Source organism: Hetaerina americana, unplaced genomic scaffold, assembly GCF_022747635.1.
Source record: "Hetaerina americana unplaced genomic scaffold, ioHetAmer1.1.p SCAF_6, whole genome shotgun sequence".
Classification (NCBI taxonomy): Eukaryota; Metazoa; Arthropoda; class Insecta; order Odonata; family Calopterygidae; genus Hetaerina; species Hetaerina americana.
In genome coordinates this window covers 58,387,009-58,403,335 of record NW_027287205.1, presented here as the reverse complement: position 1 = coordinate 58,403,335, position 16,327 = coordinate 58,387,009, and the positions used below count along the sequence as shown (strand labels likewise).

The following is a 16,327-nucleotide window of genomic DNA, read 5'->3' as shown; positions in this document are numbered from 1 at the left end:
GACCGAGTTTGTACATGGTGGAACAGCGCATGCCGACAAATGAAGAAGTCCAACCGCCACCACACCGAAAGGTGGTTCGTGTTTGAAAGTGTCTTCGTTGGTTCCGCGTGATATAATTTTAAGAAATGATAAATCTAAAAAATGCGTGTACTCATTCGGAACTTAAGTTCATGTCGCATGTTTTGTAGTGTAACTCAAGAAGAGACCTTAAACTTTCGGTACAGAGCCCGCCCTCGCAAAAATAGCTATGGGAAACTTATTCAAGAAATATTTGGTATTTTTATAATTTGGATCTTAAATTAATCATTTGGCTTTTATATCTTGCTCCACGAAACAATTGATTTTAATTATCGAATTGTTTTCTTTAGGATCCACATACCCTCAAGGTTATGATTTTTTTTATAGAAACCCCTTCTTGAAAGACTTAGATCATAAACATATAAGAGATGTTACAAATGTGTTAAGAGTAAGTGTTGAAGTGATACAAATGGTTTAATGCATATATTTGTTGCAGTTTTATATAAAGACTTCTTAAAATCATATTTAAAAAATGATGCTTTAGGAGTTGCAGATTGAAGTGAAAGAAATTAAGGCATGTCCTCGGGTATTTTTGATTTTGCCCGTCACATTAGAACATCATTTACGAGTTCTGAAAGAAAGTGGATTCCTTAAGGTGTCTCCTTATTCTGCCATAATGTAAGTCTTTAATCCTTTAATTGCTGCATATTTTTAATTTTGGAAGTGTTTATGAATTCGTTGAAAGTAACATAATCGAATATAATATAAATACTTATCATTTCATGTGGATGAAGGCTTCTCGGGTTTCGCACCAGGTCAGGTTGGGTAGCACCAACGTTTCGACAGCTAACTCCGCCATCGTCTTCCTGAAGCGATGGCGGAGTTAGCTGTCGAAACGTTGGTGCTACCCAACCTGACCTGGTGCGAAACCCGAGAAGCCTTCATCCACAGTATTCGCCAGGAAAGCCTCAGATCATTCTTATCATTTCATGTTTGGAATAATCCTTCAAAGCATTGTGCATCTAAAGCACTCGCTGTAGGTTCTCTGTGGTTTTATGATTCTTTGTGTATTTTCATTGAAAACAGTAGGAAATAAAATTTACTGTATTTAAGTGTAAAATTGAAAGAAATACATTCGCCGAATCACAGCTAATGCCAAAAGCTGGTATGAACACTTGAATTGCGATTCCCAAATATCTCAATAAATAATAACTGTGCCCTTTAAATCGTTTAGAATGTTGCCTACGCTGGTGGTATCCTCACACACTGCACAAGTGTGTCCAGTGGATTTGGCTTTATTAGGGTTGAAGGTGGAAGAGAAAGTAGGTTGGGAAAGTCATCAAATTTGTAGGCAATCAAGCTTTTGTTGCCACTTAGCCAAAAAATTGTAATTATTGCTTAATTCATAAAGAATCAGTTTGGTAGATATAAGATGAGAATTAATAATAAGAAAATGAAGGTTATTAGTTTCTCCAGATTTAAGAAGGCTGAGTCGAAGTGAGGACTTGTGTTGAAGTGACGATTACCCTTCAGTACGCTGGAGAGGGCTACTTTGTGGCCGAAATACGCGTATTCGTATTCACCTTTCTTATCCTCTCCTTTTTTACCTTTTACCCCTTTTACCTACCTCATTATCCTTTTTTACCTTTTACCCCTTCTTGACTTGTGGCGCTAGCCAACTAATTTCATTTTTACTTTGTTTAGAAAGGTAAACTGTTTACGGCTATTGGAGTTTCACATTTATTAAATATTACTAGCCGTAAGAGCTCATTTCCATCAATATGTTAAACTTTTGTCCATCCATAATCTACCAAAATGATAGGCCATGAAATAATAAAACTGGAACAATCCACCTATTGAGGAAGAGTTTTAGAAGAAGATGATCAAAGTGGTTAGGATATTAAATGAATTGCATTCGGAAAGAAACTTTTACAAAGAGGTCAGAGTTGATAACAGGTGCCTTAAGTAAAGATATAAAGAAAAGCTTTTTTTCTTAAAAAAAATTCAATTTCATTGAAAATTGTAATATGTGGCATAGTTTGGTATGGCTCAGATAATTGTTGTTGAGGCGAGAGGATACTTATAGGTTGGAAGCATTCAAAATTAAAGAAATATGAGGTATGGTAGGGGAAGAGGAAGTTGTTAAGAGAAATTTGGAGGCAGGACTAGTGGATGCCGGAGATTCTGAAAGGAAGTGAGATACTGAAGACTGAAATAGCGGGAAGAATTCTGTGGAAGCAAAGAATACTGGGGAAAATAATAGGCATGTTGGATAGAATTGAGGGAGGTCGAAGTATGCATTGCAAAAGAATTAGTTATTCTAATGTGTAGTATGAAGATGAAGGATGTTTTGTGTTGTTCATTAGGGCTTTAAGCAACAGCAGTGTGTATTGCCTGGGACCATCAAAAACATACCTACTGCCAGGTGTAACAACTTATAACTGAGATTAATGCATAATGCTACTCTTCAAGTATTTGCGGGCGTTTTTTATTTTATTTTTATATTTAACGAATTTTTTGGGGAGAGATTGAGACTTCACAGTCCCTTCTTCCACCTAACCAAGGCATGTGGAGGAACTAGAAAGGTTGAAAAAGCTTGAAATTTCAATGGGAATACATGTAGTCATTTCAAAATATACCAGCTTCTATAAGATGGGGAACAGTGAAATTATCTGATAATGCCATAATTTATTTCTATAGTTTGATTCTGTGAACTACTGTAGCAGTACTTAAAGGATAAATAACATGGTAGAGTTGCTCAGAGTGGGTATCATTTTTTACTCTATGGGATCTTCCAAAGTGTCGATAGCATTCTCTCATTTGAACTGAATGCCATTTGTCTTTGTGGAGGTCCTAAATCTCAATGCAAAATCATGCTTAGTCTCATGAAGTCTCAAAATGGAAAGAATCACTTGGAGAGGTCACGTGCCAAAATAACATAAGAAATTCTATATTTTCATAACAACAATATTATGTTTACACGGTGTTATTAGGCGTAGGCAGATATCTCTCAGCGCTTCCATGGGGCGGAAGAGGGAAATGGGATATTTGGAATCAAAGCATGAATTTCTTGGGATGGCCTGCTTTGTATTGAGTGTGTCACTAGATGCACTTCTACAATGGCTGGAGTCTTCACATTCCCATGAAGGGCTCATATATTTGCCAGGCATGCTCTTCATATCTACTATGGCCAATGCAAGGGTCTTACATCTCCTCTCTAGTGGGCCTGCTATTGATCCTCCTGTCATTACCCTATGTACCTATTGCCCAAACTTTTTTTAGCAAATACCTGTAGATAACCCATTTCAAGCATTCAGTTACTCTTGTTGGTAACTATTTTCAGTAATATCTAAAGTGCACCATCTTCTGATTTCTGTTTCATAGACATGTGCATGGTTCAGGTATTCCATGACATGTGCCCTCTTGCTCATATCTATCCTTCATGGTCATGTTTAATAAAATACAATTTGGAACTTGCAGTTTCATTCCTCCGTATCCATTCAATCTAATTTAATTACATGTATTTGAATCTTAGGTCTAATTATTCACATCATTTTCCACCTATTGATTAGCAGTATTTTAAAAGTTAACATATAAAAAGAACTACTTTATGTACACTTCCTTTCATTGAAAAAAGACTACAAGTAGCTCAGATTCGAGAAATCACGGGGTGAAGTAAAAGTTTGTGTTCATTGGGTTTCCTTGAGTGGCTTTGATTTTTTTACTGGTTCATATAGCTTAACTTTCTGCATTTTTATGTATTTATTCTTTAGAATCCAATTAACTAATTTAATATAAATATTAAAAGGTTGTGTTTATATAATAACCCCCACTAGCTGATAATAATCTCTTTATTAATGGGAAAGAGTTCCTCATGATGTGCGTAAAAAGGGTCCGCACAATAGGTATCAGGACTGGTTCGCTGTAGCCTCAATGGAGCAGTGGATGGGGGTCCGACCAGGTGGCTCGGTAGAGGGGTCTCTCACCACTCAAGCACACTTTAGTTCAGTTGCCTCCAGGCATTCGGGGAGACAGGAAGTGGATTATTGTAACGTGTGATTGTTTGTGGTGTCGTCGTGCCCACATGGAGTGCACCGTCAAGCAATGCTACGCTGTGAAGTTTTGCGTTAAACTCGGGAAATCTGCATTGGAGAGTCTTGAACTCATTTAACTGGCTTATAATGATGATGCTTTAAGCCGCACAAGAGTTTTTGAGTGACAAAAATGTTTAAGGAAGACCGGGAGCTCATTGCAGACAAGCACTGTGTCGGATGCCCGATGACGGCTCAAACCAATGCTCAGGTGGCCAAAGTGAAAAAATTTTGGACTCTGACAGGCATTTAACCATCACTCTTATTATTAAGGAGACCAGCCTCTTAGTCCGAACCATCCACACCATTGAAACATAGGATCTTCCAATGAGAAAAGTGTGCGCGAAGCTGGTGCCGAAAGTCTTGAGCGAGGAAATAAAACTGGCGCAGGTGGAAATTTTACAAGACATTTTGGACTATGTCCAGGAAGATGAAGTTTTCCTCGACAACTTCATTGCCTCAAAGGATAGCTCAAAAGGAGCTCAAAGGATATCGGTTGGACTCCATCAAGATGGTTCAAGCGGCGACGACAAAGGCTCTCTACAGTATTCCAGAAACCGACTTCCAGCGGGCTTTTGACGAGTGGCAAACACGCAGAACTACAGGTGTATTGATTCAGGAAGAATATATTTTGAAGATTATTAAGTCATTGTAATGATAACCAATAAATTTTGATTTTTGGAGCCAGTCCCGATACTTATGGTATGGACCCTGTAAGTCAACATTTTAAACATTAGTAATGTTCTGGTGAATTTATTGAAAAATATCTAGATAAAATCCAAATAACAGAATACTAAAGCAACAATAATCACTGATGGCATCAATATGGGAGTGACTCAAGTTACCCAATTTTTTATTATAGGTAATACCGGTTAAGGTAGGTTTTTGCAAGAGTACAAGCTGCCAAATGGTACAGCAACTTGTCTTTTCAACAAACAAACCTGACGTATATAATTAAAATAAGCACTTCTTCAATTCCGAATGCTTCCTTCTTCCCTTCATTCTATCCCACATCCCTATCCTCAGGGTTAAATGGAGGAAGGGACCTTATGGCCTCATTTTGCTCAAATTAAGGCATCTATCTATCAATCCATCCTACTCTGCCTCTTCCTCATTTGCCAAACATTCTCCCCTCGTATCACAGTCTTCAACATTCTGTCAATCAAAATGCTGTGTAACCATCTTTCCTGCCTCTTTTTGATTTCTCCCAACAATACCTATCCTCTCTCACCATACCTAGCTCTTCCTTATTTGTTTTCCTGTCTGTTAATTATATAAATCATAAACATAGTAATCAACCCGAAGGTTGGTTTGATATGTGATGGTAGAGTTCACCCTCCCTCTTCATCTCTGTGTACTTCCTCCCTTCATGCCGTCCAATATCCCTATCCTGTTCCTGTCCTTTCCTTGTATCCTAACATTCTCCCCTCTATTACAGTTGTTAGCATCCCACTACCGATCCATACGCCCTTCATCCATTTTTCCTGCCTCCTTAGGATTTCTCCCAAGAAACCCCCTTCCACACCTACCATAACTAGTACTTCCTCATCTGTTTCCTTTCGGTCCATTTCACCTTCCCATTCTTCTCCACACCCACATTTCAAAAGCCTCCAATCTCCTTCTATCATCCTGCTTCACTGACCACGTTTCCGCACTATACATAACTAAGCTCCTTATCAAACTTTTAACAAATGTTTTCTTAACATCCTTACTCAACATCCCTGTCATCAACTCCCTCCTCCTTGTGAAAGCCTCTTTGCCTAGTGCAATTTTTCTGTTTATGTACCCGATACTTCGACCATGTTGGTCCAAAACACTTCCATGATAGGTAAACTGTTCTACTTGCTCTAGTTATTTCCCTCCTATTTTAATGCTTAGCTTAGCCTTTTTCTTTATGAAAAATTGCATAAATTTTGTTTTATTAATATTGATTCTCATCCCATATCTAATGCACTGAGTGTCCAATTCACTCAGCAATGCTTGCAACCCCTTGGCTGACTGACAAAATAAAGCTTGGTCATCAGCAAATCTAACTGATTTTATGGATTCTCCATCATTTCCTCTGCATTATATATTGAACAGCACCGGTGACAATGAACAACCCTGCCATACATCTCTTCCTAACACTGCCAATCTGGACTCTCTGTTCCCCACTTGTTCCTGAGCAGTCTGGGATGTGTACAAATTGCTGATTAGCCTCCTATTCCTCCAGTCTATTCCTATTTGCTGCAATATGGCAATTAGTTTTCCCAATTCACTCCATCAAACGCCTTTTCGAAATCTGTGAAACAGGCAAATATATCCTGATTGTATTCTATATTCATCTCGATTAATGATCTTATTACTGCAATGGCATCATTCATACCTCTCCCCTTCCTAAACCCTAACTGACCATCCCCTAAGTAATCATTTGCCCTACTCTTTATCTTTTTGTTGATGATCCTCAGAACAACTTAAGCTGCGTGGGAAATCAAACTTTTTGTTCTTTAGTCCTCCCATGATTTAGCCTTTACCTTTTTACTGATCTCACAAATACTTGGGCCAAATTCTATCCTCATAGATACTTCAAATCAGTCCATATTGAGTCTTCTTCCCACATTTTCTTAAACATTTCAGTAGTTCAATTTCAGCGGTAGAAATGTTGTCTACCCGCATGGTTTTATTTGTTTCCATCCTTAATGCCCTTCCTATCTCATCGTCAAGTATGCCTGGACCCAAGCTATCTTCATGTATGTCTTGTTCCTTTTCTATGTCTAACCTTGTTGGCCAAAGTTCAATATCATACAGTGCTTCTTGGATTCCTTCTATCTCTCCTGGATCTTTTCTGAGTCAACTATTATCTTACCCGACTTATCTCTAACTGTTAGCACAGATCTTTCCTTCTTACTTCCCAATGGTGATTTAGCTTTGCTCCAATTTCACCCTCCTGCAAACTTTCCATATCCTCACACTGCGTCTTCCACCATGCTTCTTTTGCATTATCCGTTGCCCATTTTAATTTATTATTTAACTCTTTGTTCTTCATTTTGCCTTATTCTGTGTTTACATTCTTCCATTTTCTTCTGTCATTCATCTTTGTAATCATCTCATCCGTGATCCTTGGTTTCCTTGTCCTTTTCCTGTTAATGGTTCCTATAGTGTCTTTTGTGGCTTTCGATCTCCCTTTCTTGATGCATTCCCATTTTTCTTCGATGGTACTCAGCTCTTTACTAGCATCCATGATTTTTTCTACAGCCTGCTGATATGATAATCCTTCCTTGTCAATCCATTAAATGCTTCTACATTCCATTTCCTAACCCGCCGCCCCTGCCTTATCTTTTTGAAACGTACACTACACTTCATTACAAACAAATTGGGGTCAGAATCCGCATCCGCTCCCGGGAAGATGTGCTAATTGATCGCACTGTTCCTAAACCTGTGCCTAACCTGGATATAATCTAACTGATACCTTTCTGAGTCACCTGCAATTTTCCATGTTTACCTATGCCTTTTGTGGTGTCTAAACCAAGTGTCGGTGATGACTAACCCCTGTCTCCTGCAGAACTCCATTGCTTTCTCCCCGCAGTCATTCCTTGTGCCTAAGTGGTAGTCCCCCACCTCATCACCATCTCTTCCTTCGCCTACCATCACATTCCAATCCCCCATCATTATCGAATGTTTCCCTGCAGGAACACACACGATTATATCCTCTAACTGATCATATATCCTATCAACTTCTTCCTCCTTATGGTTGCTCAGTGACATGTATACCTGAACAATGATCAAGTTCATCGGTTCTGCTTTTATCTCTACTAGTATTATTCTATCCGTTGCTTGTTCTGTCTTGACTATGCTTCTTCCTACCTCTTAATTGAATATTATGGCAACCCCTCATTGGCTCTAGTCCCTGCCACTGTATATTATTCTAAAATTATTACTCCAGTAATCCCTGTCATCCCTCCATCTCACCTCTCAGAAACCTAAAATCTGTTATATCCATTTTTCATCTCTTGCTTAATATGCTCTAATTTTCCTGTCCCCAACATTGTCCTAACATTCCAAGTTTTTCTAACTAATTTGGTCTTCTTCTTGGCGTCTTCTGTCCTGCTGCTGTTGATTTGCCCTTGCAAGGGTTTCGTGGGATGACGACCGTGGAAGCCTTGCCTCTCTCACTGCCGGGCACAAAACATAGCCGATTGGGCTGAGTTTTGATATTGGAATGATATTTGAGGTGGTTTCATGTTGCCTTCCTCGTTAGTGTTTTTAACGTGACACCATCACTTAATGGCCACCCCACTGGGGTCAGATGCCTTTGCAGTCGCCTCACTGAGGAACAGACGCTGTGCTGACTACCTTTTGTCTGGCTCCTAACCTTTGACCTATCTGGAATGGGTGACCCTACCAGGAGCAATAATCATTATTCCCTCTGGCTTTGCTCTAGGGGTAATCGGAATGCACAAGCCCTTCCACGTCATGGTTGTAGTTGATGGGAGGGATATATATCTATATAATAAAGTCAAAATAGGTAGACCTGACCATCTGGGGTAAAATTAAAATTCTGTATTGGACGTTAACCCATGGAGTCTGAACCTTCACATACAAGATGAGGGAGATTTTTTAACCTTAATTTTGGACAAAAATCTGCATCTTATATGCCATCAAATATGGTACTTGTAGGGTACAAATTATGCCAGATTTTACCAGGTCAATTATGCTCCTTATCCCAAAGAAGTGTAAGGCAGCTGCATATGAGGGCTATGGGACAAGTTTTCAGGTTCAGCGTTGTGGGCAGTCAAAAATAAAATAAGGCAAATATGTATCAGGCTAAGTCCCATGTGAATAACCCTCAATCAATATTTTCAGGGGTCAGTTCCTCAAAATGAATTTAATAATTCTCCCAGAATAATTGTAAATTACCTAGAAAACATTGAAAGCCATAAGTATGTACTTGTAGAAATATTTGTAATATGCATTGCCAGAGTCTGCCTGAGCAAACTACTAGGGCAGGTAAAGTGATATGCAAGTTTAAGAATTTAATCTCAACCCTTCATATGAGAAAGTAATAGGGTTTATGTGAATTGATTTTGTTTAATATAGTGTTTGTTCAAGATTAATTGTCTGTTAGGTAGATCATCCTATTGAAACATTTCCTCTTTATTTTCTTTCTTTCAGTTACAGTATTCTTGTAAGGAAAAAAATCAGAAGCCTGAAAGTTCATGGGCTTCTGCCTGAAGATGCTAATGTTTGTAGAAATTTTCTGAATACCTTGAAAGCACCTGAAAATGTTTTCAAAACTGTAGATTCCATCATAGATATCAATTCAGATGAAAATAATATATCCTATATGCGGGATACAATCCTGAAAAGCTATTTGGAATGGCGTTTGGATGCTTCACGGGAAGAAGTTGAGCATATCTTTTCAACTTATGCACGAGTCCTAAATAAAAGTCTCTACCTGATCGGGAGAACCCTTTCAATTCTTTTGGATGATCTTCAGTTCCCTAAAGAGCATGTGAGTACTTAGTTATTATCATTAAAATATTAGATATATATATATTACAATTGAATGTGACTCCCAACCCAAATACATGGTACATGAGTCTTTCAGGCACTGCGATTCACATTTTTTTTCAATTTCTCTTTAAATTAAAAATGTAATTCCTCAAAATGTTGTGAATTTGTCCAATATTACATTTTTTATTATGAGTCAATGTTAATAATATTTGCTGAATTCAAAAACTTAAAGAATACTTTTTAGTATGTATGATTGCTGTATGCAAATATTTGAAGAATTCTTATTTTGTTACAAAACTGGGCAACATGAGTCTATGAGACTCATGATACAATATTCTGTGTATTTCTTTTATTTGTAACCTTACTGTGTGTCACATTTCAATGTGCATCTTTGTCTTTATTTACTTTGTGGTAGAATAGCTTTTACTTACATTGTCTTGACCTTCGCAGAAATATAATGTGATGTCTTGGGATTTGCTATACATCCAGCCATTTTGACCATCAAAACTTTGCATTTTGTTTCCTATGTAAATCATATCTTCCTTCTTCTACCTCTCCCTTACATATACAGACCACAACCTCACGATATTGCTATTAGATTTTCGTTATTTTGCTTCAGCACATCCATCCGCAAAAAAGGGGCATATGGTGAATAATACAGAAATTGAGTTGGGATGAATTCATGGAATTTCTTATAAAAATGATGGGAATCAATGAGAGCCCTGTGGCAGACAAGAGATGCCTCAATTTTTTGGGTAACAATGGCTCCAAGGTTTTAATTTTTTTATATTTGTTTCAATGATTAAAATACTCTTGAATGTAGAAAAGATGATCAAGTTTCTCCAATTCTCGACGAATGAGGTATCATAATTTATAACCTAGGAAATTTTTATAGACCAAGGAAGAATTAATCAGTTTTTGATTAGCATACAAATCTGTTTTATTCACTACTTGGTGGAATTTTGCCATTGTACCAATAAAATGAAACATCAATTCCACGTTTAATGTTTATTCTTTATGACTATGGTTTCAGCACTGTGTAGCATCATCATACATTGAAAAGCAGGTTATATATTTCTTCACTCAGGAAGAAATGGTGTTTTGAGGAGTGGGAGGTGAGATGCGTAGAAGGAATGATGCATTAGGGTGTAATAGTTAGGAGTATTGGGGGTAGTTATCAAAACTCCTATATGGGGAGTTGAGATCACTGCATGATCGAGTGGGATGAGTGAAATAATGGGAAATGTAGAACTCTTGGTCAGAATTCACTGTGATATTTGTGTTTTAATAAGTGTTTTGCAAAATGAGAAGTGCATTTGTTGTTTGAGAAGCACACAAGCAAGAAATGTTCTTTGATTCTGATGTTAAAGGTTTGCCCAGTTTGCCCAATGTTAATGGCATTGCAGTCATCGCAGTGGAGTTTGTATCCTTTGCCTTGTTCCATTATATCTATTTTGTCTTTTTTGGTTCTCGGAATGTCTTTGAGTGTGTGTCTGTTGTAGAAGGTGGCTTTGACTTTTTCCTTTGAGAGTAATCGTTTAATCCCAAGTGATCTTTTCCCAAGGAAAGGGAGTCTATGCCACTTAGGTCTGTAATTTCCTTTGGGTTTGGTGCTGCATATATCCTCCCTGGCTATTTGTGTGTTTCCTATTGTAAATTTTGTCTTTTACCGTAATATCATATTGTATCCATTGCTGGCTGATATTTTTTTATTGTCTGGAGTTCTAATTGTTTGTTTGCATTGAATATCCGTATGCTCCACAGTCTATGTATCATGAAGTAAAATGGTGCTGACTTCTGTGAGATTTGGTATCCTCAATGAATGTGTATCTCTTGGTCTGCATAATACTGTTGCCTAAGGATAGAGAAGTCAAATTTTTCGTTAATGATTTTTATAAGCATATTTAGGAAATAAAGAGTAACTTTACTTTCCAACTCGCTAGTGAACTGAATTTTTTTGTCGATAGGATTTAATGAAGATGAAAACGTTTTGAGTTGTCTCACTGTCCCTCTCTTTGCACAGAAAACATTGCCCACTTACTGGCATGAGTATTGTATCACGTGAAGGGGTGTTTTAAAGAGAACAATTTATGTTTGACATTGACCACGTAAATGTCTGCCAGGAGTGGGGACAGAGGGGAACCCATTTCGAGTCCATTGGGTTGATGGTATGTGGGTTGTTCAGTAAGTCCTTATTGTAGACATAAAATAGAAAACAAATTATTTTTAGATTTTATTATTTTACAATACACTCTCCTATTTGTTTGATATACTTTTCCAAAAGTTTCTCCATCTTTTTATAACATCCATAAAGTATGATTTCAGAGGGTCCTCAAAATAGAATGTTTTTTCTTGATTTACTGGTGCAATAATGATGCATAATACTCTCCATTTATCAGTTGTCATTTATGCAAGTAGTTGATGTAGATGAAAAAACCATGTTCCTCGTCTTGTCGGCCGATATCACGATCTTCGAAGCCAGATCAGCTTTAGAAACCCACTGTTTCAATAGTTCCTTTGTCTCTGGAGTGTAGTAGAGTACCCATGTTTCATCCTTACTTATATATTAATACAGAAACTCATCACCGAATTGACCACATGATCACGTTTATTCTCCACTGTTAGCAAATGCTGCAGCACCCACTTTGCTGAGATTTATTTTGTACCTAATTTTTCATGCAAAGTTGAAAAGACAATACCTTCTGCACCTATGGTTAAAACTATTTTGCAAACTTTAATTCATCAGTCACTCAAAACCATATAGTGGATTTTTTCTATCATTTCATAGGAGTTAATTAAAAATTGGCAATTTTCAATAAAATAAAATTTAATATCACCAGTTTCAATGTAACTACATCATCATCAGGTCGACCTGATGATGATGTAGTGACATTGAAACCAGTAGTGATATTCCACCATATAATGCCAGAAACGTCTCTTTTTATTCCATAAGAGGTCACATCCAATGGAAGTCCTTAAAAATGTTCATCATTCATGGATATAAGGCCACAATTTAACTCATAAAAGGAATTAAATACAGTTGCAAACATAGGAGCAGATGTGCCATGAGTTTCATCCAACTCTGCTTTGATCTATTTCAATCTTAAGTCTTTTAAATAGAAGTGTTCAATCAACAAACCAAGTTCATTTTTCGAAATAATCGAAAGTTTGTTGCCTCAGTCGATTATGAAAATGAAACCAGGTGTTATGTATGAAACTTTAATAACAGCAGTTAAAGAGAAAATGAGGCATACTAAAAAACCTTTTCTGATGCTATTAGTGTCATTTCTTGGATTTGCTAGGGAGTCATTGAATGGGCCATGTAATATTTGCCATCAAACAAACAACTTCTATTCGATACTGATTTACATAAGGGAGAACAGTTAACTGATAACAGGAGCAAAGGCTCTTGCTTTCATGCTGATGTCGGAACTGGGCCATCTAAAGAAAACTAAGGAAAAAGAGATGTTTTAAATGTCTTATAGTGGAAAGTTGGATGCAAAAAAAATTGTGACATAATGCGTAACATGTGTATGATGGCAGAAAAGAAATTTATTTTGAGAAATGTTTGAGGCCGATACTTTGTGGAAATCCATTTGTAAAGCACAAAGATAATCAAAGACTTCACATTTCTACAGGAAAGAATTTATTGTCGTTGACTAGTTTCGCAAAAGAAAAATTGTATTTTACCCCAAATGTAAATGCACCTGAAAATTGTATATTTAATCCTTCTAACTTCACATGCTAATGTGCATTGATTTCAAAGGAAAAAATATGTAAATATATGTATTTAATCATGTTCACAATCAATAAATTGGATGAATTAGTTTAAAACACAATGTTTTTGCAATATTAAAGGTCAGTAAATTCATGTAATAGAACGAGTTGAATCGTAATTCTTTGACTTGCCTTTCCCTGTTAAGTCACTAAATTAGCATTCCGGCATAAGGCTTATATTTGGTAGCATGAATTTCAGTAGGGTATATATTATTTTTGAAAATAAATTTTTGTCCTAAATGGTTATCTTTTGCCATGAGAAGTAATTTCCTCGTATGAAAAAATATCTTGCTTGCAATATCCAGTGATTGAATGTGATATTTGGAGAAAGAAGATCTGGTCAATTGCATCCCATACCCTCTCCAATCATTCTAGTCCATTAAATACCACCTCCAAAATTTCAGTTCAAGCCTCGTATTGGTTCAAGCCCTCCCAAAAATTGGAATCATGGAGAACCTGAGCTCACATCTAGTCCCTATGGTCAATTGAACCTCGTGTGCAGAATAGAGGCCACTGATACCATATTTCCATTACTCCCTCTCCTTTCCCACACTTGACTTCCCTTTCTATTTCTTCCCTAACAATTTCTTTTCCACTATCTCAGCTATAGTTGCAATATCAAAAGACCAATGTGTACAGGTAAAGACCAATTCCTATGTAATCAGTTGTCACACATCTTAGTCAATGTGAGGACTTTTTTGTGTGGTTTTTTTGTAAGAGCATTGTGTATTGCAATCTGTCTGTATGTGCAGCCTTTTTTATATCTTGTAATTAAATTAATATTTTTCTATGCTTGCTTTTTTAGATTACCAAAAATGGATTTCTCATTCAAGTTCACCCAGTTCAACTGCAGAAGATACTTGACAAAGTACCCTATTTGGCTGGGAAGCCAATAAGAGATGTTCTCTATGATCATCCGTCAATAGCTACTGCCAGCTATGAAAATTTCATTGAGATCTTGACGTCATTGAGGGAGGCAGGCATACCCGAAGAAAGTATAATCAGTCACCAGAACATTTTCTATTTGAGTGGTCAGTGTGTGCGAGAGAGATTACCATTATTGTCCCATAAAATGCTGCCATCTGAGGTGAAACCAATCATGGATGATGATAAAAAATTTCTCAGGGTTTTGGTAAATTATGAGAATGTTAACCAGCGTGTGCAATTCCTAAATAGTCAACGTCGGAGTTCATCTCTCCCTCAGGTAGTTAGCCTCCATCTTCTAACTAGCCGTCAGGTGATGTTTGAGCGATTTGTTAAGGGCATGGGTGGAGCAACTTATGGATCTGATCTTGTGAATTATTTGGTCAAGTCTTTGAGAAAAGTTTCGGGAGTTAACGACCCAAATATCACTTCATCGACCGTCAGAACAATGCTCAAGAAAAATCCCAACTGGCGCAATGTGCCCATTTCAGAAGTGATACCATGTTTTGAAATGCTATGCAAAAAAGGTTACAAAGCTAAGGATATACATGAGGCCATAACGATTTTGTTATATTCTGCCAAAACTGTCGAAAATAATTTAAAGAAATTGTTCAGTCAGCCAGAAGTTTTAGAGTGTTTCCAGTTGGATGGATTACTGGGAAATGATTTTCTAGTTAAAAATGATGGTAAAAGTAAAACCAAATCCAGATGTAGGAATTTCAGAGGTAAAAATTCAAAGAAAGCTCTCATTAAAAAGTACTCTCTTCAGCTCTGTTTGTACTATCTTGAGAAGGGTAATCATTTCTCAGGAGATGGTATTTGGTTTAGAGAGTAAAAGGAGAACTGTATACTACTGTTTTCTCTAAACTAACAAGTACTAGATGTTCTAAACTGAAAACCTTCATTACCAGTGCATAAAGCTGTATTTAACTTTTGATGAACTTCAATGATTTATTATGAATTTAATTTTTGCTGTTATTTTACCTTTGGAATAATCATGTTATTAAATTAATTTCAACTAGTATTTGTGAGAAATTTTCCTTTTTAACTTAGCCTCGTTTGTGAAATATAGTTTAGTAGAAACTGGACTGTCATTTGCAGCTAAAAATGAAAGATGTAGTATATGTATGCCACTCAGTAAAAGTTTACACTAGACTTAGGAACTGAATCAGGACAATAATTTCCATAAAGAGCTTAAATAAGTAATTTTATATGTGAGTGTGTGAGTATATTAAGATAACATTATTTAAGGGGCTATGTTGAATGTTTTCAATGATTGTTTTTCGATACAGGGCCAATTCATATTTTTTTTTAAGGTTATAAGCATGTCCAACTATGTAATAAATTATAATAAATCAGTACCAAATAGTAAGGATTCTACAGAATTATATTACTCTGCAAGATGATAATGGAAAGCTTAATGGCAATAGTGGCATAATTATATTTCTCATGAGATTTTATTGAAAATACTACCCCACGTAGCAGTCTTATGAGGTACTTGATGATACTGCCAAGTGACGAAACCTAGTCTATCAAGGTTAAATAACATCCCTTGCAGTGCATAACTAAGTTACCCTTTTCATTTAAGCTTGTAACAATTCCACAAAGTTACTGCAGATGCCATTCAATTATGAAAATTAGCAGTATAATCCAGAGAAAAGTAATAAGTTAATAAAGAAATAGTTAAGGTAAGGTTTTTCTGATCAGCCTTTAGCAGTGTAAGAGAAAACATTGACAAATTTGGCTGAAATTTGGTTGAAAAGATGAATATTAAGTAAAATTGGTTAAGTACACAATTACTTGCCATTTCCACTGAAATATAGCCCTGGTGTACTTTGAGAGTACTAAGCAATTTTATTAAATGTGAAAAGAGATGGAGATAATTCAGTGTTGAGCAATAACTACCTATAATGTATATACCATACCTATTTGAAATACCTATTGATTTTCAAGCTGGGTATTCTATTGTCATTACTAAAATTATGTGACCCACCATGGCTGCTTGCATGGCCATAGAAACTAAA

The 16,327-nt window shown here is 36.6% G+C and overlaps 1 protein-coding gene across 1 annotated transcript; it reads left to right on the top strand.

The window, feature by feature from the left end:
• Positions 1 to 50: 50 nt before the first annotated feature.
• mTerf5 (mitochondrial transcription termination factor 5) lies at positions 51 to 15,891 on the top strand. The gene is made up of 5 exons (XM_071593623.1): positions 51 to 274; positions 369 to 466; positions 563 to 696; positions 9,261 to 9,600; positions 14,185 to 15,891. The coding sequence occupies exons 1-5, from the start codon at positions 142 to 144 to the stop codon at positions 15,136 to 15,138; spliced, it is 1,659 nt and encodes a 552-aa protein (XP_071449724.1). The 5' UTR covers positions 51 to 141; the 3' UTR covers positions 15,139 to 15,891.
• Positions 15,892 to 16,327: the final 436 nt, after the last annotated feature.

Coding starts and splice junctions, on each gene's coding strand:
- mTerf5 (XM_071593623.1), top strand. CDS start 142: ATGCGTGTACTCATTCGGAACTTAAGTTCATGTCGCATGTTTTGTAGT. Junction 467..562: donor ATGTTACAAATGTGTTAAGA/GTAAGTGTTGAA, acceptor ATGATGCTTTAG/GAGTTGCAGATTGAAGTGAA. Junction 697..9,260: donor TCTCCTTATTCTGCCATAAT/GTAAGTCTTTAA, acceptor TCTTTCTTTCAG/TTACAGTATTCTTGTAAGGA.